The 24225-nt window shown below is 32.7% G+C and overlaps 1 protein-coding gene across 5 annotated transcripts in view; it reads right to left on the bottom strand.

The window, feature by feature from the left end:
• The window catches only part of LOC145295943 (transmembrane protein 205-like), a 53658-nt gene that overhangs the window by 15631 nt on the left and 13802 nt on the right, over positions 1 to 24225 (bottom strand). The window contains exon 1 of one of the 5 annotated variants that reach the window (XM_080141829.1): positions 20381 to 20925. The exons of 2 other annotated variants lie outside the window; for them this stretch is intronic. Coding sequence is in view for 2 of the 3 variants with exons in the window: in XM_080141826.1 (XP_079997952.1) it covers positions 6655 to 6665 (11 nt within the window). In the remaining variant the exon portion in view is untranslated. Of the gene's footprint in view, positions 1 to 6250; positions 6390 to 6654; positions 6681 to 20380; positions 20926 to 24225 lie in introns of those variants that run through there. 2 more of the 5 variants (XM_080141826.1, XM_080141830.1) reach the window with 2 other exon arrangements.

Raw genomic sequence — 24225 nt, 5'->3', positions numbered from 1 at the left:
CTCCTTCTCTCTATTTCAGTTTGTATTTCTCCTCATACCACAACTCATTTTTGCAACCCCCTCTTTGTATTATTACAGGTCTGAATATTCTGTTTCAGTTTGTATTTCTCCTCACACCACAACTGATTTTTTGCAACCCCCTCTTTGTAATACAGGTCTGAATAATGAGAAAATCTGAATTTTTTAACAAAAACTTTAAAATAACTTTTTTAGATTAAATTTTTTAAAACTTCTTTCAGAATAGAAAATCTTTAAAATTTAATAAGGAACATATTTCATATAGGTTTCATTAACAAATATTCAGTACATAACGAGAAAAATAGAAATGAAAATTTCAAAAGGACTGTATAACTGATTACGGTCAATAGTAGTCCTCGCCAGTGAAAGTCTTTGTTATTGTTATTCTATTATTATTATTATTACTATTTAAAACATTTTGTGTCCTGCTCTTTCACGTGAGGAGTAATTTGTATAGATGAACTGATTGCATGCTTCTAGTTTTTGAATAATCAAAATTCATCCTTACCTTTTCGAAATATAAGCATTTGAAATTAAAAAAATATCCAACTCCCATTATCCCTCAAATATTAAGTCAAAAATTTTGTATTTTCATTGATAAATTTCTGTTAAAAAAATTTATTCAAGATAAAGCAATGAAATTTAGAACATACATGTAAAATTTGCTGATGAGTCTTATGAATATATTAAAATGCAGATAGCTCAGCAGTTTTTATCTTAAGAATAAAAAATTAATAAAATCTTATATATAAATTAATTTTCTATTGTTTGATTATGGGTTAGGGATTTTATGAGCTTATTTTATTGGCTCAACATACAGCAAGACAGCCTCACTAAAGTCAACCACTAAGGAGGTCCATCACCTACAGGAGTAAGCAGATGGATAAATGGATCGAGCACTACTCTAACCTCTATAGCAGAGAGAGTACCATCTCAGGCACGATACTGGAATCCACTGAGCCTCTTTCTATCACGGAGGACCTGGACAAACTGCCAACCCTTGACAAACTCACTAAAGCCATTGACAGCCTGCCCACGGCAACTGACAAGGCTAATCTGCTTGCCAGTCGGTTTGCCTCAAACTCCACACTGAACTCGGTACACCACTCACTCCCTGATTTTCCTCTGCGAACAGACGCCACACTTGACGATTTGAAAATCACCCCTTCTCAGGTACATGCTATTATAAAAAACCTAGACACCTCAAAAGCATGTGGACCAGATCTCATCCCGGCTGTGCTATTAAAAAAATGCTCTGCCGAGGTTGCTCCAGTTCTGTCCAAACTTTACAATAAATGCCTTAACGAATCTTGTTTTCCCGACTGCTGGAAAACCACCTCTGTGGTACCAGTCTTCAAGAATTCTGGTGAAAGAACTGACCCACTAAATTATCGCCCCATTAGCCTCCTCCCGCTTTTCGCCAAAATATTTGAGTCCTTAGTAAATCAAGCCCTAGTCCAGCACCTAACAGCTGCTAAACTCCTGACTGACAAACAATATGGATTCAGGCAAGCCCGTTAAACAGCAGATATCTTAACTGTAGTTTCTGAACGTATATACCGTTCATTGGATAAAACAGGGGAGGGTAGAGCGGTGGCCCTTGATATATCTAAGGCTTTTGACAGGGTATGGCACGATGGTCTTCTAAGGAAAATTAGATCATATGGAATCACTGGAAGAATTCATAATGTAATTAAATCCTTCTTAAGTAATAGAAAAATCAAAGTTGTCCTCGACGGACGTACATCCAAACAATATGACATAAATGCGGGAGTACCTCAGGGGTCTATCCTTGGACCTCTATTATTCCTGATATTCATAAACGACCTCCCTGATAAAATTGTTTCGGAGATGGGTATATTTTCCGATGACACCACTCTCTATAACAGATATGAGGGGAAAACAAATGAACACATATCCAAGGAAATGGCAGAAACACTAGAGGATGACCTCCAATCCATAGTGGAATGGGGACAAAAATGGTTGGTCACATTCAATGCTGCTAAGACTAAGCTTGTTTCCTTCAATAACTACAAGAAACCTTCTCTACCACCAATAGCAATGGCCAAGAACACATTGCCTGAAAGTACTTCTTTTAAACTCCTCGGCCTAACGTTTACAGGGAATATGAACTGGAATAGATACATTGAGAGCATTGCCAAGGCTGCTGCAAGGAAGGTTGGCTCACTCTACCGTGCTAGAAAACTACTTACGCCTGACAGTATCCTATACCTAAGGCAACCATTCGCCCATGTATGGAGTACTGTTGTCACATCTGGGCTGGTGCATCTACTGCTTGTCTCTCGCTCCTGAACAGGGTTCAAAAGAGAGTCGCCAACCTGATAGGTCCTGAACTGTCATCTAGGCTTCAACCTCTGTCCCATCGACGAGATGTTGCATCCCTCTGCCTGTTCTACAAATACTTTAATGATGAATGCTCTGACGAACTGCAAACACTTGTACCTCCCCGACGTAACTACCCCCGACAAACCCGACAAGCTACTAAGTCTCATCCCTTTACAGTAGAGATCCCTAGGTGCAAGAAAGCCTTTTACTCCAATAGTTTCTTCCCCAGAACTGCGGGTCTTTGGAACTCCCTTCCGGGATTCTGCTTTCCCAACTGCAATGATATGCAGAAGTTCAAGTGTAATGTTAACAAACATCTTTCTACTCTTCTCCCTTCATAATGACCCCGCTAATTAAGTTCCTAATAGTAGCCCCCTGCTTCAAAGTGGCACTGTGCCTTGTTTGGGGTGAAAATTGAATTAAAAAAAAAATAAATAAAAAAAGACGCTAGGCCTGACCGACATTCCAGCCGAAATGATCAGAAGCAGGAAGGGAACAGTCTATCAGGATCTCCATGAAATACACTGCCAGTGCTGGGAGGAAGGTGAAGTATCATAGGATATGAGAGACTGCAACACTGTTACCCTCTACAAAAGCAAAAGCGACCACGGTGACTGTAACAATTACAGAGAAATCTCGCTGTTTGGGTATTGTGGAAAAGCTCTCAGGTATGGGAAGAGAAGTGAGCCTGACACAAAGAACAACTATGCCATTCACTTCCCTCTTCAGGAATGACCAATGGACGCCAATGAATGGAGATTTTATGAGTATTCCTCCTCAAATGCTATTTTAGTAACAAGTTTTACAAGCTGTTTACAACAGGGCTGTAATTTTTTTGCAGAGAGACCATGACTGATATTTCCAAATGGTCACCCATCTGGTACTGTCCAAACAACTTTGATTATCTAAAAACAATCAAATGTGATGATATCATTTGGAAAAAAAAAAAGAAAAAGAAAAAAGTTTTTATAAATTTAAAAACAAAAAAGCAATTTAGGAAAATTTATATTGAACTATTTTTTCTTTCATAATTCACAAATCACAAATACAAAATGGCATAAGAAATAGAGAACTTTTTATATTGACACTTAACTCAGAAATCAGTCAATATCACCCAGGACCCACCACACCCCATTTACTAGTCAGGTGCTTAAGTTATAATCTAATCTGATCTAAATATTTCTATTATCTTTTTACGATTCTTTTAAAATTGTTTCTCACAAGCCGACAAGCTGAGGTTATAATGACCTAAAAACAAGAAATAGTATTTTTAACTTTATCAGGTTAAAATGATTGTCTCTTTTTGCTCATTTTTTTTTAATTGCTACAAATTGAATAGAATCTCATTTGTTAAATTAAAAAAAATTATTAAAAATGCATGTTTTAAATAAATCTATAACTTTGAACAAAGTAAAACTGAATCTTAAAGTATGAAATTAGCACCACCCCTTCTAAAAAGAGATTAGAATTTTTTTAAATTTTATTTTTATTTTTACTGATGAGCCATCACTTATCAAGGCCTAAAAGCCACTTATGGATAAGAATCAATGAGATAAATAGATTGACAGTTGAATCATGATAAATACTATGAGAGGATTGAAAATCTCCATAAAAACAAAAGCCGACCCAGAAAACAGGAATTCTTCCTCCTTTGTCATAAATATTGCTCATAGAATGTGAGGACTATAGAATTAAAAACGAGGAATTAGAGTTACAAGGCTGCCAATGATAAATCCATTTTCCGGTCCACAGTTATTAAAAATTTTAAACATTTTATTCAGAAAATACTTTACTTCTAATTGTGCACATGGAAGTAGAAAGGAGAGGAAAAATGTTTAAATTCAAATCCCTTTTATTTGAGAGCTGAGAAATTATGTAGTAACACTAAATAAAAACAATTATCTCATGGGCTGCCATTTTCATTTTATTAAAAGAAAAAGCATTTTAAAAAATTATTGAAGAACTGTTTTTAAAAAGAATTTGCTAACAAAATCTATGCTTCTTTAGTGTTAAATTAAACTTTATCTGAGAAGATGAGGCGATAATGTTACCAAGCAGTTTCCTTCCAAAGGCATAAGTAGGAGTACAAAACAGCTAAAAACAAATCTTGTGTATGCATAGTGCATGTGCGCTAGTGAGTGTGTTCATCAGACGTAAGACTAGAAGAAAGAATGTATTTATTTGCTTCTCCACAATCCTGTGAGTCCCTTTTTATATCACAGACTGTTGCACCACCTACCACTGCAAAACAGAAGATAATTAAAGTTTGAAACATCCTCTAGTGAATATATATGCAAGTGTGCAGAAAAGGATAGGTAATGCTACAAACTGGTTGTCTATTATCACTAATATAGATTCAGATCTTGCCTTGTGTCTACTTTCTCAGTTGTATGGTCGATTGGTACGCTCACCGTTTGTACCCTCTGCACTCTGCAGCAGTGCAGCAGTGCAGCACATTTATTGACCACAAATCTACATCGACCAAGGTGTTGCTTCACATTTCTTTGGAATTATTCCATTATTGTCTGTTAAGTGTCACCGAGTATTAGTTATTGTTTGTGACCCCCCCCCCAAAAAAAAAACCATAGGAAGTATATCTAAAACATATGCTGTAGAACGGAGAAAAAATGCCAAAGATCTTAGTGTTTTGATGTGATGTTTTGAATATAATAAACTAGTTATGACCAAAGTTTCATTTCATTCGAACAAACCAAGAAACGGTGCCTAATTACAGTTGGGCCCGTTTTTTTTTTGGGGGGGGGGGGTCACTCTGTATTTACTAATGACAAAATATTAATGTTCACCAAAAAATTATGTAGTAGAATTTTAATATTTCGAACTCCTACCGACATTCGCATCAAGCCAGCCAGCATGTCGCAGAATATTATTCCAAACGGTATTGACTTTGAACAGTAAATTAATTTTATTTTTATTAAAATTTACACGAAGATTTTCCGTAATTTTTGATGTACGCTAATATTTTTCACTGATAAGTATATCCATAAGTTTTGTTATTTTAGTTTTAACTGTCATATTTTGCATATATCTCAATATAAATAATTGAAAAAAATTTTCAAACGAAGTTTTGGAAAAATCTTCAAAATTATAGAGTGGGCGTTTGTTTGCTAACTTTTTTTTATTTCTGATAGTCATGGGAGAAAGTTTGGTGATATTGATGTTACTAAAAATCAATCTTACAAAAAACAAAACAAAAAAAAAAAAAAAAAAAAAAAAAACAAGATAAATAAACGCCCATGTAAAAATTAAACAAAAATATGCGATATTTTTCGCGGTTTTGAGTGTAAATTAATTTCTAATAACACAAATAAGTTAAATAAATAATAAAATTTATTTCACCTGGTGGCCGCTATTCCAAATTCATTTTTTTTGCATCAAACGGTCATAATGTTTTACGTTTAATTAAGATGGTTTCAAACCAATCTAAATGATTGCACCCCTCCCCCCCCCAAATTAATTAAATAGAAATAATTTTTTTTTATAATTCGAATTGACGTTTTTCAGTCAAGTAAAAATTCAATTTTTAGTTGATATTTAGTTTTCATTTATGAAATAACACTGGAAAATTGATAAAACTTTACCAGAAAAAGATTTTATGTGACTTTTTTTATTTATTCATTTTTAATGACTGTTTGGTATAAGAGAAACACATAGACTGTTTCTCAGAAACAGTCTATGGTGGCGTACTGTTATGAATTCGGAATAGCGGCCACTAGGTAAAATAAATTTTACCAAAAAATCTCTCTGAAATGGACATGGTTAGTAATTACTATTCAAAAAACAAAAAAACTTAAATTTCTAAACACAACAACTAAAAACGAAATTTTAGTTAAAAAAAATAATAATAATAACGGAGGAAAATACATACGTCATGGTAAGTTTGTTACGAATCTGAAACTTGTTTGTTTGAAAGACGCGACGCGCGCACTTGTTTAACAAAACAAAACAAAACAAAGAAGAAGACAAAAAAAAAAAAAAAGGTCGCTTAATCTCAAGAAATGCGTGACGGAGTTACTTCCACTTAGGGGGAAAAAATGAAAACTTTAACTAGCAGAACAACTAAAAAAAAAAGTGGGACAACATCTTTCTTTAAAAACGTAAATTTATAGATGGGGAACCTCACTTATTTCACCCTTTCCCAAATGAGATTCTACTTTTTTTTAGGCGTTTACGTATTAACACCCTGAAATAGGAGGGGAAAACAATTATTGTGAATTGTTAAGATAAGATCAATTTTTTAAAAATGTTGTTTAAAGCAAAAACAATACCTACTTAATTGTCATGTCGAAAATAGTAATATATTAAAAAATTACTCCTGATCTGAAATGGAACACGTACATCAAGTCTGTTGCCAAGGTCGCTGGAAAGATGGTGGGATCCTTCTACCGCTCCAGAAGATATCTCACTACTGATGCAATTCTCTATCTATATAAAAGCCAAGTACGTCCAAGGATGGAATACTGTTGCCATATCTGGGCAGGAGCTGCTAAAAACAGCCTATCCTGCCTTAACAGAGTACAAAATAGACTTCGTGGCTTAGTGGGGGATGCCCTTTTCTCTACCCTGCAACCTCTCTCCCACAGAAGAGACGTTGCGAGCCTATCCTTGTTTTATCGTTATTTCCATGGCAGGTGCTCGTCTGAACTCCAATCTCTGGTCCCCCCCCCCTCGCCAATCTTTCACGAAAAACACCCGTCTAGCTGAATCCACTGTGAAAAATTTCCCCCACTCTATATCTGTGCCTAAATCAAAACGCGGATTCCATGAACAAAGCTTCTTTCTTAGAACTGCACGCCTGTGGAACTCTGTTCCGTCTGCCTGCTTCCCTCCGGACTACAACTTGGATGTCTTCAAGTCCAATGTTAACAAATTCCTAATGAACCGCCCCCTTAAGTAAACACTTCAGCAAATCTCCTCACTAACGTAATGTACTTGCAATAACCCTTATCCCTGAGTGGCTTCCGGGCCTTGATAAGTGGTAATCACTGTGTAAAAAAAAAAAAAAAAAAATTACAAAAATTCATCGAGTAGAAAATCATTTATAGGTAAAAGTAATTTTTATAGAAAATTTGGGGGAAATAGCATTTTCCCTAGAGGTGAACACCTAGAAGATTGTGAATACAGGGGACATATTTATCTTCCTTTTCGCTACTGTAATGGCTGACGTTTTGTTTTAACCGATAGACTTTTTTCTTTTTTTTTTTTTACTAAAAACACAAGAGCAGTTGTTCTACTCGATAAATTTTCGTCAGTTTTGAATATATTACTATTTTCGACACAATTAAGTAAGTAGTAATGTTTTTACTTAAAACCACATATAAAAAAATCGATCTGTCGACTCTATCCAAACAAGCACCCAATTATTTTAGAAGCTAAATTAGGAGAACAGATTAGTAAATAATTTTAACTTACAATTCCCGGGTCATTGTCTAAGTGGATATCGTATTAAGGCCGGATTATTATTTTTTGTTAAGGGACAGAAATAGTGTGCGTGTATTTTTAGGGAGAAATTTAATGCTGAATTATTAATTAATAAAATAAAAGCAATTACTTTTTCTTGTTAAAAAAAAAAATTTATTATTGAAAAAAAAAAAAAAAGGATAGCAACTGGTAATGTACTTCCACCCCGAAAACCTCTCCTTTGACTTAACCCTAAATCTGAGTGGCAACAGCCCACTCCACCCTACAAAAAAACAAAAAAAAAACAATAAAAAACTCTACAGGATGGAACGATAAAATTGTCGCTCTAGAAAAAAAAAAAGACAACATGATTCCATTTCCGTTTGATGAAAACTGGTTTTCTTTTTTTTTGTTGCAGATCATTTACTACTTAGCCAGTTGTGTACAAATACCAAGAGTGATAGACGCCTTCTATTATGTCTGAAAATGACACAATGTTCAACGAGCAAGATCGGGGATGTGCCGCTGTACAACTCCTGTTCACTACCAATCCAAGTTATGACAACAGGACCATTGCCAGCACCCTCAAAATGCATTGTTGGATTGTCACAAATCACAGGGACGTGCCCAACTGCCCAGGGTTATGAAAACAAAGTTTCAAGCCACGGTTATGGTTTTTGGTGTGGTTTCAAGTGAGGGCTGCATCATGCCACCTCACATTTTCAAAGTCGACTTGAAAGTCAACACCAGTGTGTACCTGGATGTGTTGAAGAGTGTGATGATCCCCTGGTGCAATCAGGTGGCTACTGGCAGACCCTGGGTGTGGTAGCAGGACTTGGCGCCAGCCTACAAGTCCAGAGAAACCCAGGTTTGGCTTCAGGAGTGCTACATTTAGATTTAATAATAAAATTTTAAAACAGTGCAATAAATAAATTATTAGATCATCAACTTAACATATAGAAACTATAATAATAATAACCTAAATAGGAGAAATAGAAGTAATTTTAATTTTAATAATTGTTATGGGTAATAAAATAACACACTGGTAATTTCAATAACACAAGAATGGAAAAAATATAACATTAAGTAACTGCAAGATATTTAGACAAACAGCTTAGAATAGATAATAGTTTAGATAAACAGCTTAGAATAGGTAATAGCTTAGATAAACAGCTTAGAATAGGTAATAGCTTAGATAAAAAGCTTAGAATAGATAATAGCTTAGATAAACAGCTTAGAATAGATAATAGCTTAGACAAACAGCTTAGAATAGATAATAGCTTAGATAAACAGCTTAGAATAGATAATAGCTTAGACAAACAGCTTAGAATAGGTAATAGCTTAGACAAACAGCTTAGAATAGATAATAGCTTAGATAAACAGCTTAGAATAGATAATAGCTTAGACAAACAGCTTAGAATAGATAATAGCTTAGATAAACAGCTTAGAATAGGTAATAGCTTAGACAAACAGCTTAGAATATATAATAGCTTAGATAAACAGCTTAGAATAGATAATAGCTTAGATAAAAAGCTTAGAATAGATAATAGCTTAGATAAACAGCTTAGAATAGGTAATAGCTTAGATAAACAGCTCAGAATAGATAATAGCTTAGACAAACAGCTTAGAATATATAATAGCTTAGATAAACAGCTTAGAATAGGTAATAGCTTAGATAAACAGCTTAGAATATATAATAGCTTAGATAAACAGCTTAGAATAGATAATAGCTTAGATAAAAAGCTTAGAATATATAATAGCTTAGATAAACAGCTTAGAATAGATAATAGCTTAGATAAAAAGCTTAGAATAGATAATAGCTTAGACAAACAGCTTAGAATAGATAATAGCTTAGATAAAAAGCTTAGAATAGATAATAGCTTAGATAAACAGCTTAGAATAGGTAATAGCTTAGATAAACAGCTCAGAATAGATAATAGCTTAGACAAACAGCTTAGAATATATAATAGCTTAGATAAACAGCTTAGAATAGGTAATAGCTTAGATAAACAGCTTAGAATATATAATAGCTTAGATAAACAGCTTAGAATAGATAATAGCTTAGATAAAAAGCTTAGAATATATAATAGCTTAGATAAACAGCTTAGAATAGATAATAGCTTAGATAAAAAGCTTAGAATAGATAATAGCTTAGACAAACAGCTTAGAATAGATAATAGCTTAGATAAACAGCTTAGAATAGGTAATAGCTTAGACAAACAGCTTAGAATATATAATAGCTTAGATAAACAGCTTAGAATAGATAATAGCTTAGATAAAAAGCTTAGAATAGATAATAGCTTAGATAAACAGCTTAGAATAGATAATAGCTTAGACAAACAGCTTAGAATAGATAATAGCTTAGATAAACAGCTTAGAATAGGTAATAGCTTAGACAAACAGCTTAGAATAGGTAATAGCTTAGACAAACAGCTTAGAATAAATAATAGCTTAGACAAACAGCTTAGAATAGGTAATAGCTTAGACAAACAGCTTAGAATAGATAATAGCTTAGATAAACAGCTTAGAATAGATAATAGCTTAGACAAACAGCTTAGAATAGATAATAGCTTAGACAAACAGCTAAGAATAGATAATAGCTTAGACAAACAGCTTAGAATAGATAATAGCTTAGACAAACAGCTTAGAATAGATAATAGCTTAGACAAACAGCTTAGAATATATAATAGCTTAGATAAACAGCTTAGAATAGATAATAGCTTAGACAAACAGCTTAGAATAGGTAATAGCTTAGACAAACAGCTTAGAATAGATAATAGCTTAGATAAACAGCTTAGAATAGATAATAGCTTAGATAAACAGCTTAGAATAGATAATAGCTTAGACAAACAGCTTAGAATAGATAATAGCTTAGATAAACAGCTTAGAATAGATAATAGCTTAGATAAACAGCTTAGAATAGATAATAGCTTAGATAAACAGCTTAGAATAGATAATAGCTTAGATAAACAGCTTAGAATAGATAATAGCTTAGACAAACAGCTTCGAATAGATAATAGCTTAGACAAACAGCTTAGAATAGATAATAGCTTAGACAAACAGCTTAGAATAGATAATAGCTTAGACAAACAGCTTAGAATAGATAATAGCTTAGACAAACAGCTTAGAATATATAATAGCTTAGATAAACAGCTTAGAATAGATAATAGCTTAGACAAACAGCTTAGAATAGGTAATAGCTTAGACAAACAGCTTAGAATAGATAATAGCTTAGATAAACAGCTTAGAATAGATAATAGCTTAGATAAACAGCTTAGAATAGATAATAGCTTAGACAAACAGCTTAGAATAGATAATAGCTTAGATAAACAGCTTAGAATAGATAATAGCTTAGATAAACAGCTTAGAATAGGTAATAGCTTAGATAAACAGCTTAGAATAGATAATAGCTTAGACAAACAGCTTAGAATAGATAATAGCTTAGACAAACAGCTTAGAATAGATAATAGCTTAGATAAACAGCTTAGAATAGATAATAGCTTAGATAAACAGCTTAGAATAGATAATAGCTTAGACAAACAGCTTAGAATAGATAATAGCTTAGATAAACAGCTTAGAATAGATAATAGCTTAGATAAACAGCTTAGAATAGATAATAGCTTAGATAAACAGCTTAGAATAGATAATAGCTTAGATAAACAACTTAGAATAGAATAATAAATTTAATGAAAATATAAAATTGAAGAAAAATAAGTGGAAAATTGAACTGAGATTGTTACAAAGATAATGTTAAAATCATAAGTTTAAAATTAAACAAAGGTGATTAATGTATATATATAAAAGCGAAAATGTATGTATGTATGCATGTGTGTTCGCTTTTTCTGTATGTCTACAAAAGGCTGTTTTCAGAGAAGCAGTGGGTTGGTTCACAACTTTTTAAAACTCTTTATATCACATATAAATCGTAATATCTCAGAGTTAACGACGAAGCTCGCCTGTCTATTTAATTTGCTCGATTTCGGGAAGATAAATATTCAACATTTGTCGCTAGCCGCATGTGGGTTAGTCTTTTTCCTATAACTTCTTGGGAAAATAAAAATTTAAAGAAAAGCGTTCCGCAGTAAATGAAATACTATCCCGCAGTCAAACTTGACCTCATTAACTCATTAAAACGGGCAGCTGCCAAATCCAAGTAATTAAATAAATTCAAATGTGTTTCCCTTAGCATCTCGCGGTGGGGCAATGGTTAACGTTGCACTCTTTTTTTTTCACACTTTAATTTACAACTTTGCCTCAACGGTTCGGGTTCGATCCTCATACTTACTTTTTTTTTTTTAGTAAATACTAAAATTAAAATATTAAAATATGAATGCTTGGAATTTCGATAAATTCACAAATTTATAAAAATTGACTAAATAAAGTTATGTCCCTTTGAACGTAAAGCTGTTATGAATGATAATGAAGAAAAAAGAGAAAAATCAAAATAAAATACTTAGATAATGATAAGAATTGAAAGGATGAATTTAAAATTTAAATTATTGGCATAACCAGTATGGGATTAAGATAAATTTTAATTAACACTATTTAAATTAAATTTTTAATTACAGTTCCTTCTGAAAAAATAACATGTTAAGCTAAGATTAATTAGTAGATCATAAAATGTAAACAAAGTTTATACGAAACTATCGTAGATTGAGGAAGAAAGAAGATAGACTAGTATTTGTGTAATAAATCAATTAAATAAATAAATTGACAAAGAAAAATAATTATTAAAATAAAAAAAAACACACAAAAGATTAAATTAATATTAGAATAGATAATTGGTTGAAATATCATTTAATAAGTAGAATACGAAAATGAAGAGATTACTAAATATGAAGGCCATCGAAAAATAAAAAAATATAAAAATATAAGGGTGATGTGGAGGTAGGTCCAACTGCTTAATCTCTTAGAATAGAGATTATGAGTGTATTCATATATGTATGACTAGTATATTTTGCCGTCTGATGAGTAGCTATTTTGGAATATTTTTAAATGATATAATATTAAAATTGTCCAAATGGTTATGAAAAAATTATAACGCATAAGAAAATAGACAATGAGATATTCTCATTTTATATTTTGTGATCTTGATTTTTGCAAAATATGCATGCTTTATTATGAAAACAAATAATCATGAAGCTTAAATAAATATTTAAAAGATATATACATATATATATTTTGAACCTTGACCCGTTGGCAGCCAAATGTTTGGCCAAAAACCGATTAAAAAAGCTTGCTCTATGTCCGAATACACTTTATATAAAATTTTAAATGTTTAGACCAAAAATTGGTTGAGTAATTTGGTAGAGACTGCAGAGGTCAATTTTTTAAAACTTTGACCCTATTTTTGACCCCTTAACATTTATTGTTTTAGTCTCGAATCAAATTAAAAGGTTTGATATATGTTCAAGTGACCTACATCTAAAATTTCAAGTGTTTAGACCCAACATTAGTGGAGGAGTTTGGTAGAGTTTTCAAAGGTCAAATCGTTGAACTTTGACCCCTTGACAGCCAAATTTCTGGCTGTAAACCGATTAAAAAGATTTTCCCAAATTTCAATACCGTTTATGTCAAATCTCGAGTCTGTAGACTGAAAATCGACAGAGTAGTTTGGTAGGGAAATGTACATACACAGAGAGACAATTTCACTTTTATATGTTTCTGAATTTTTGAAGTAAGGATTGATTATTTATATTTAGATTATTTGGACTACTATCCCGGAGTTCAACAAGATACACCAGAAGAATGTTGGACGTTATATTAGGCAAAACGTTGTGCGAATAAAACTTAAGACGAGAACAGTAGTCTGAATAATCAATGCATATTTTATATTTTGTTTTTATTTTTGCATACAGGAATCATAATACACTTGTAATGTTACACACGTTTACACGTGTGTAACATGTAGGGACCCAACACGTTGTAGACTCCTTTGCATAAAACACGAGAAAGGAAGAGGAAAGAACTTCAACTTATTGTTTCAGGTTTAAACAACAGACGTTTATTTCCACCTCTTTAATGTGATCATGATCCTCAGTCTGTCTTTCTAATGTGATCATCAGTCAGCGCACATGTTCTTCTTTTTATAATCTTTTTCCTACCTTTTTTTTTTTTTTTATTCAATTTTCACCCCAAACAAGGCACAGTGCCACTTTGAAGCAGGGGGTTACTATCAGGGACTTAATTTGCAGGGGCATTATGGAGGGAGATGAGTAGAAAGATGTTTGTTCACATTACACTTGAACTTCTGCATATCAGTACAGTTGGGAAAGCAGGATCCCGGAAGTGAGTTCCAAAGACCTGCAATTCTGGGGAAGAAACTATTGGAGTAAAAGGTTTTCTTGCACCTAGGGATCTCTACTGTAAAGGGATGAGACTTACTAGCTTGTCGGATTTGTCGGGGGTAGTTACGTCGAGGAGGTACAAGTGTTTGCAGTTCGTCAAGCATTCAAGTATTTGTAGAACAGGCAGAGGGATGCAACATCTCGTCGATGGGACAGAGTTTGAAGCGTAGATGACAGTTCAGGACCTATCAGGTTGGGGACTCTCTTTTGAACCCTGTCCAGGAGCGAGAGACAAGCAGCAGATGCACCAGCCCAGATGTGACAACAGTACTCCATATATGGGCGAATGGTGGCCTTATAGAGGTACAGGATACTTTCAGGCATAAGTAGTTTTCTAGCACGGTAGAGAGAGCCAGCCTTCCTTGCAGCAGCCTTGGCAATGCTCTCAATGTATCTATTCCAGTTCATATTCCCTGTAAACGTTAGGCCAAGGAGTTTAAAAGAAGTACTTTCAGGCAATGTGTTCTTGGCCATTGCTATTGGTGGTAGAGAAGGTTTCTTGTAGTTATTGAAGGAAACAAGCTTAGTCTTAGCAGCATTGAATATCCCGCACACAGCTACCATATGTGCATCCACGCTCTGTTACATACAGGACAATTGGGCTTTGTCTAACGTCATCTGTGCCACTGTGAGACATGTTACTCTGCTCAAGAACGATTGCTGACCCCAACGTTGTGTGTCATGATCTTTGTCGTCATCTTCTCTTCTAGCCATGTTGTTGTGGCTGTCGAGGGAGCTAACATGCGTTCACAAGTATAAAAATAAAATAACACTAGAGTAACAAACGAAAACACAAACTCTGGCACATCCTGTAGGTATCAATTAAGCTCTGGGTACATGTGTGACACCAGCGCAGAAAGCAATGCTATAAACGCTAATTGACATCTTAAATGTCTGCCGAGGCCATGTTTGTTAGTCGGTTGATCAAATATCTGCTCTGATCGACAACCTGCCTTTGACTGTATCCAAATGGAAATTCTCCTTAACTGTCGCAAACTCAAGACTGTCTGCCAACCGTCATAAACTGTCGCAAAAACCCTTCACCATGCCTAAACCCAAAAAAAACAAAACAAAAAACAAAGCTACAATTAATTCAGAATTTAGAGTAAGGGATAAGTCCCGTAGATCAATTTAATGTAAAATGACTCTTCTTTTCTGGGATTTTCTAACTATTAATTAACTATTTTTTTATCACTAACCTTACGTTCGATTGGTAAGGTCGTAAAACTACATATATTTGCCTAAGAATGTAGACCCCCCCCAACTCCACAAAAAAAAAAAAAATGACACGCATAAGATTTATTTCTCATACTTAAAAACTAAAAAAGAAAAAAAAAAAAAAAAATTTTGTTAAGTGCCTAAAAAAAAAACTTAGAAGGTCTCCGAAATGAGGGACCATTTTACGTTAAATATATATGCGAAACTGATCTCCTCACTCTAAATTCTAAAATAATTGTTTGGTCGACCATTTTTTTTTTCTTTTTGCCATATTTTTCAGAAGGTGAGGGCGTGGCCATCGTGTTACGAAGGTTAAGATTTGGGCATTGAAGGCAATCGGTTTTAAAAAATAGATTACGTGCGAGTAATCACATCAGCACATTTTGTGCAGGAGGTCAAATTGACCCGTTTTGTCATAAACGTCGAAGAGCTGTAATTTCTAATCAAGAAGCAGGATATGAAATTCTAAGTTGTTTTAACAGTTTTTTTTTTTTTTTTTTTTTTTTTACAATTGATTACATTTTTGGGATCGGCTCTTACGTACCTACTAATTAATTTAAACTTAGTTCCTAATTAAATATATACATATTTTTTTTTTTTTTTTACTTTTTAATGAACAATGCGTCTCATTTTGATATTAACAAATGAATTTAGGAAGACACATCCACGGAAAATTCGTCCATTTATGCTAGGTAGGAAAACTGGGCCATTATTGAATAAATATCGATTGAAAACACACTTTATGACCGTTTTGGAAAGGAGATATTGTTTTTAAAAGAGACTACACCTCCATAATATTAAAAAATATATTTTTTTTACTTGTTTACTGTTGTTTTAAAAAAATAAACTCAATTTTTCTAAATGTTCGCTTTCCTACCTAGCTAGTTAAGGTTTTATTTTAATACGTTTATTCAGTTAAAACAACAAGTAATGTCGAGTGTTACTTTAGAACAAAAGAAATGTCCGACATGAAAGGATCACATCTTGGAAGTCTCAATAATCACTCAAAAAATAGAAAATTAAAGAAAATACTGAGGTAAATATAGTTTTAAAAAGAGTCCCCCCCCCCCGAAAATAAATTTTAATATTTTAAAAATATAATGGGGGGGGGGGGGTAAAAAACTATATCCCCCTCAAAAACAAAACAATAAACAACAAAAAACTGAAATTAAAAAGATTCTTGAATAGAGTAGAGTTTTTTTTTTTTAACAATGAGTTTGTGGATTTAGTATTAGTGAAAAAGGTACTTATGCAGTTTAATCAATACATTAAAAATGAAAATATTGAAAATAAAAAGTTATATTGTACATACTCGTTATGGAATAAAGTTTTCTTACAAAATTTCACTTAATTTGATCAAATAGTTTTGTTTTTTTTTTTACAGAGAAAAATCAAATTTTAATGAGATCGATCGTGTTGCGACCATCTTGCCTATTTCGCGGACGATGAGGGGTGCCTTTAAACGAAAAAGTGATTAACAAAGGACAAAAGGAAAAAAAAGGATTAAAAAAGGAGAGAAACAGTAAAATAAGTGAAATAAATAAATAAATAAAATATTTATCTAGGTATTTTTTTCTGCCCATGTTCCAAAATAATCTCGTCAAATTTTGACAAACTTTAAGCGGTGATTGGAGAAAATGAGATTTTCTTATTCAGTAGGGACGTCCAAGCGATTGTAAAGAATGGAGCACAAAATCCCGTGACGTCAGACTTGTGTTAACTATACGAAGTATGGAACAGCTGAAGCCACTTAATGACTTTTTAAAAACCTTTGTTTATCTTCTTCAAATTGCAATTAATAATGAATCTTTGTTATAATTTTCTTAGGTTTTACACAGTTTAATGATTAATAATATTATAAACATTTACACAGTTTAATTATTAATAATATATAATATTAATAATGTATAATATTAATAATATTAATAATGTATAATATTAATAATATATAATATAATATATTATAAACATTTACACAGTTTAATGATTGATAATATTATAAACATTTGTACATATATAAAAATACGGTTTTACTAAATATATACGACTATTCATTTGGTTAATTACGGGTTTCCACACTTTATTTGGTAAAAAGAGACAAACGAGGAGATCGTAGTGATTCACAAAAAGGTTTATTTTTGGCGCAATAATATTTTTCAATCGTGTTTAATCTGGCGATAAAATAGCTGACAGTAGTCATGTTTATATTATAACTTAATTGTTTTAAAAAAATAAATTAAACACCATTAATTAAAATCTATTTTGTAATGGAACATTTTGAAATAATGGAATTTTAATCGTTTTAATCTTTTTAAAAATAATTAATTTTTAGATTTTTTTTTCTTGTCAATTCAACTGATTATAGCATATATTAATTAGAAAAAAACACTATTTAAAAAAAGGACCAAGTAAAGAATAGATACTCTGTAGCAGACGACGCCGCCTGGCGGTACCCGGCGCACATTTCAACTAACACCGGTTATTCGACCTTGACATTGGGACAAGCACATGGCGTCGGTTGTTTATAAACACGTCAAATAGCAAACATGCTCGAATATTCGCCAGCAATTTTTTAAAAAATATATTTACAAAACTTTTGAAGATTTAAAAGAAAAAATATATATTTACAAAACATTTTTTTAAGTAAGTAACAAAACGAACGTATGTAAATAAAAGATATTTAAATAAATGGGTGTCTCTTTCTGTTTCGGATTTTTGCGACTAAGATTGATTTTTATGTACCGTGTTTTTTTTTTGGAGGGGGGAGGTCTGTGTGCGTTTTTAAGACGATTCAATTTTTATTCTTTAAAACATTAACTTCAGCGACAATTAATATATTTTGAAAATAATATTTTTGAATATTAAATTTTGACGAATATTCGCGAGCAAGATTTTTTTTTTTTAAATAAAAGATATTTCAATAAATGGGTGTCTGAGTGCGTTTTTAATATATTTACAGAACGTTTTAATAACTGTTTTATTCTTTTTATCAAACAAAAATAGAATTTTTCTAATGACATATATATATTATGGACTGTTTTTCAAACATCGAAATTTTAAAATTAAAGTTAGTTTTATTTAAAAAAAAAATAAATAAAAAAGACCAGGTGTTTTTTTTTTTTTTTTCAATTAAATTATAAACTTTATTTGAACTTTCAACAAACTTTTACAGACATAAAAAAATAGACTTTATAGATATTTTATAATAATTTAAAAAAATATATTTAACGTAAATTTTTTTTATCATTTCATTGTTGAATAAAATTTCAAAGTAATAAATGTCGGAAAAAAAAAAGATCTCGAAAAGAAAAAAAAACACCTCGTCTTTTTTTTTTTTTTTTTAAATAAAACTTTAATTTTTAAATTTCGATTTTTGAAAAACAGTCCATAATATATATTTCATTATAAAAGTTCTATTTTTGTTTGGTAAAAAGAATAAAACAGTAAAAATAATAATAAAAAAAACAGTCCATTAAGTTCAAATAAAGACTGTTTCAATAAAACTTATAAAAAAAGGTTCATTCTATACGGTTTGGGCCATTTTTTAATACGTTTTTTAATACAATTCAATATTTATTTAAAGTGCGATGTATGTCGATGGTCAGTGAAGGAGAGGCTGAGGCAATTTTTATGCATAATAAAATCACAAGCATAAACAATCGGGATTTAAAAAATATATTATTTAATTCACATATCTTTTCATAACTTTTATTTTTATAAAGATGAAATGTAGTATCACAAGATAGAAATCTTTTTATTTTTATTTAAAAAAATAAAACGCACTCAGAAAGACACCCATTTATTTAAATATCTTTTATTTAAAAAAAAATCTTGCTCGTGAATATTCGTCAAAATTTAATATTCAAAAATATTATTTTCAAAATATATTAATTGTCGCTGAAGTTAATGTTTTAAAGAATAATTAAATAAATATTGAATTGTCAATATGTTCAAGTCTAAAGTAAATAAGTTCTTGATGAGCCGTTCCATATAAGTTATCAAATTTACCAAATTTTCATTACTAATGATTACTATATTGTCCAATTTCTACTGTACACTCTTTAACCCTTATCCTTGAGTGGCCTCTGGGCCTTGATAATGTGGTGATGCCATGCCTATGTAAAAAAAAAAAAAAAAATTGCCTTAAAAACGTACGCAGTACCCCCCCCCCAAAAAAAAAACACGGTACATAAAAATCAATCTTGGTCGCAAAAATCCGAAACAGAAAGAGACACCCATTTATTTAAATATCTTTTATTTAAATACGTTCGTTTTGTTACTTACTTTAAAAAATGTTTTGTAAATATATACTTTTTCTTTTAAATCTTCAAAAGTTTTGTAAATATATTAAAAAAAAAAAAAAATTGCTGGCGAATATTCGAGCATGTTTGCTATTTGACGTGTTTACAAACAACCGACGCCATGTGCTTGTCCCAATGTCAAGGTCGAATCACCGGTGTTAGTTGAAATGTGCGCCGGGCACCGTCAGGCGGCGTCGTCTGCTACAGGGTATCTATTCTTTACTTGGTTAAAAAACAAAAAAACAAACAAAAAACAATAATATTAAATTTATATCATTTTTTTAATTTCAACCAAGGTAAGTGTTTGTTCCATACTTAAAAAAATAAATAATTTTTTACTTATTTGAACTTATGTTTTATGTTTATTTTTCAATCAATTTAAATATATTTTATTCGAATTTTTTAAAAACAGGTTTCCAATAATAAAAATATAATAGAATATATGACTATTGAGATAATAAAAATGGCAAATTCAAAATCGACCTAAAAATTTTTGATTTGATTATTTAAATTGATAGAGGTTGATCTTTATTTTTTGCAGCCTTTTCCAAAATGTACGGAGGCCTTTAAGCAACATTATCTTTAGATACATAAGTGTCAACAGAAGACGTTAAAATTAATTTTATTTTATTATCTCTCGTCTGTGTAGTTCATTAATAAAACTATTTGTTTTACAATGTATATATATAAAAATCCGATAGCAAAAAAAAAAAAAAGAAAGAAGTTACTTACATTAACCATAATAGCGTCAATGCCCATCCATAGAAATCGATACAGAAAATAGTAAACACACGAAATGATGACGTTGCTGTTATTGTGTAAAATGCTGACGTTTTACACAAAGCTGTGGAGGTCCCTATATAGCAAATAAATGTTAGCAAATGAAAGATAAGTTACTCTTCTACCTATTTGGAAAAAAAGTTTTTAGTGATTTTGATCATTTTAAAACGTTTAATCGGTTCGATAAACATAAAGTGTTTAGCGATAGATGTGAACAAGAAAAATGGCGGCGAGGTGACTCCTAAGTATGGGAAATTTGGAAAATGAGATAAAACTAAAATAAACTATACAAAATACCGTTAGAAACTCATCCAATATATGTTACGGTAACATATATTGTGTGGATTTCTAACAGTATTTTGTATAATTTCTTTTATTTTTAATTCATTTTACAAACTTCAATATTTAGGAGTCAACTCGCTGTCATTTTTCTTGTTTGCACCTGTAGTGAAGCCAAGACTAATATTTCTTCATTACATGTCTCTTTCTCTCTACTCTTCCCTTTCCCCTTCCTTCCTCCCTCCTTTTCTGAAAAATGTGACCAGAGGTTGTAACCAATCAGGACGGAGAACAGTTCTGGTGAGAAAGACAAAAAGAGAGATACAAAAAGTGTTGGAAGCAAAAAGATGGAGACGCGAGTGGTTCCAGAGTCAGGGGACATAAATGAAAATCACATAACGGCGAAAGCATAAAATGCTATGGTCAAACTAGCTTAGAAGTCAAGATTCCACGTTTAAGAAGATCTTTCCAATGGAGTTTCGTGATCGTGTATGTCACTAACTGTTTGTTAGGATTTGACTTTTTAAACAAGTTTAATATAGTAGTGGATTGCAAGAATAGATCCATCCGTGATAATGTAACAGAGCACGAAATTAAAGTCAACACAGTAACTGAAACCAATACTGTATTGATTAATAAAATAGACCTAACAGAATACGTTAACGAAATAATAAATAACTATAGTAGCGTAATATCACCTCATAGTTATACAGACAAAGAATATAGCGGAGTGTATCACAGGATTGATACAGGTAACCATGTACCAGTCTTTGCTAAAGCCAGGCAACTTTCCGGTCCTAAATTAGACGCAGCACAGGCGGAATTTAAGAACTTACTAAATACTGGAGTTATCTAGCCTTCCAGTAGCGAGTGGGCAACACCCTTGCACTTAGTGAAGAAATCAGATGGTTCATATCGAGCTTGCGGTGACTTCCGCGCGCTGAATAGCGTTACTAAGACAGACCGCTACCCGATACCGAACATAAATTCATTCTGCACACAACTTGCTCGTAGACAATATTTTTCCAAGATCGATTTGACTGCAGCATATCACCAGATTAAAGTACACCCTGAAGATGTGTCTAAGACAGCAGTCGTGACACCTTTTGGCTTATTTGAATTTAATTACATGCCATTTGGTTTAAAGAATGCTGCAGCCACATTTCAGCATTTTATGGACAAGATATTTCTAAAATTGAATTGTGTATTTGTATATTTAGACGACATATTAGTTTTTAGCAAAAGTGAACAACAGCACAAGGAAGACTTAGATAAGGTATTCAGGATTCTTAGTGATAATAATTTAAAGATTTCCTTAGCTAAGTGTGTATTCGGAGTGCCAGAGTTGGACTTCTTAGGTCTTCATGTAAGCAAAGAAGACTTGTTGCCTACTTCAAAAAAAATTAAAGAATTAGAAACCTTTCTAATAGCCAAAGATTCGTAAAGCTTGTTAGATTTTTGGGAATGACAGGTTTTTATCGCAAGTTAGTCCCGAATTACGCAACCATAGTGCTACCACTATACGAACGAATGAGGTTGGACCCTAAAGCAACGTTTGAGCTAAACGAAGAAGAAACTCATGCTTTCAGAATAATAATAAGCAAATTGTCAGAAATTACAGCATTAGCTCATCCGCAGTCTTCAGCCACAGAGTACCACCTGGTTACCTGCATTACACCAGCTAATAGATAAGAAACAAGTACCAATAGGTTTCTTTTACAAGAAATTTTCGCAAGCCCAGGCCAAGTATTCTACGTTCGACAGAGAGCTACTGGCTGCTTATTTTTCAGTAATACATTTCCGTCACCTCATAGAGGGTCGTCACGTGACATTATTCACTGACCATAAGCCATTATGTGGAGCCTTTTATAGTCAGATACCCGCAAAGTCGGATCGACAACAACGACACCTGTCAGTACTTGCTGAATATATTGCTGAGGTGGTGTGTATTAAAAGAGACGAGAACGTAGTTGCAGACTGTATGTCTAGAACTGCTTTAGCGGTGCAAATAGATGCATGTGATTTGGCTGAAATAGCCCAGGCACAAAACGGAGATGACGAAATAAAGTCATACGCTAATTTAAAAGAATACTGCATGTCACGTGAAATTGGTTCTGTCCTGTGTGATACTTCAACCAAGTACCCCAGGCCGTTTGTCCCAAAAGAGCTTCGTAGGACTGTCTTTGACAGTTTACACAGTTTAGTGCACCCTGGAACTAGAGCATCTATTAAACTGATTAAGTCTAGATACTTCTGGCCTAACTTAGATAAGACAGTCAAGCAATTCTGTGTAGAATGCGTTGTATGTCAACAGTCAAAAGTTCACAGACACACGAAGTCTGCAGTCCAGGAGTTTGATTTACCATCCGCACGTTTCCAAATGGTACATATTGATATTGTTGGCCCGTTACCCCTAATGCGCAATGAGTAAGATCCTTACCTCAGTTCATAAAAATATTTGCTGACCTGTATCGATCGTGCAACTCGCTGGATCAAAGTATAGCCAATGATCGAAATAACTGCGCAGTCGGTAGCAGAGGCATTTATCAATGCCTGGATATCTCGATTTGGAGTTCCATTGCATGTTGTAACTGACAGAGGTAGCCAATTTGAGAGCGAATTGTTTCAAGAGTTGGCCAAGGTAGTTGGTTTTTACCGATTGAGAACAACTTTGTATCATCCTCAGAGTAATGGGATGATTGAAAGAGCACATCATACCCTTAAGGCAGCGATAATAGCGCGAAAAGAATCCTGGATGAAAGCGATACCAGTGATCCTACTAGGTATACGCAGCAACCCTAATGAATCAGGTTTTTCACCTTTTACCACTGTTACTGGAGTACCAATATTGATTCCTCATCAGCTGATACACAAGCAGAGAGTAGAAAAAGAAACTCCAGTTAACAAGTATGTACGTAATTTGTGTGAATGGATGTCCCAAATCGACGTACTTAACGATGCAAAAGGATTTATCCATGGAAATGTAAAATCTTTTATACCGAAAACCTTACTTTCCAGTGAGAAAGTATGGTTAAGGGTTGATCGAGTTAGGAAACCATTAGAATCACCGTACTCAGGTCCTTATAAAGTTTTGACTCGATCAGATAAACACTTCCAGATCGATATGAATAACGGTACTCATGCACACGTATCAATCGATAGGTTAAAACCGTTTACAGAGCCAACTAGCAGTAATAGAACTAGAGTGACCGAGAAAGCACAGATAGGTACTACTAATGATAACGATGTCAGAACAGATAATACCGATGAAGTAGAGAGTAAAATTGCTGGTGGCATGTATAAATCTAGATCAGGAAGAAAAGTGACATGGAAAAAGAAAAATGAATATTTTTATTTTTAAACAGAAGTAGACATAGTAGTAATTCTAAGGATATTAATTAACTCCGTTACTGGAGGGAGACTTGTGTAGTTAAGCCAAGACTACTATTTCTCCATTACATGTCTCTTTCTCTCTACTCTTCCCTTTCTCCCTTCCTTCCTTCCTTCCTTCCTCCTTT

The sequence above is a fragment of the Euprymna scolopes genome, chromosome 16 (assembly GCF_053919585.1).
Source record: "Euprymna scolopes isolate OS-2025 chromosome 16, ASM5391958v1, whole genome shotgun sequence".
NCBI lineage: Eukaryota > Metazoa > Mollusca > Cephalopoda > Sepiida > Sepiolidae > Euprymna > Euprymna scolopes.
Note: the sequence above shows the minus strand (reverse complement) of the source record. Positions and strands in the feature narration are given on the sequence as shown.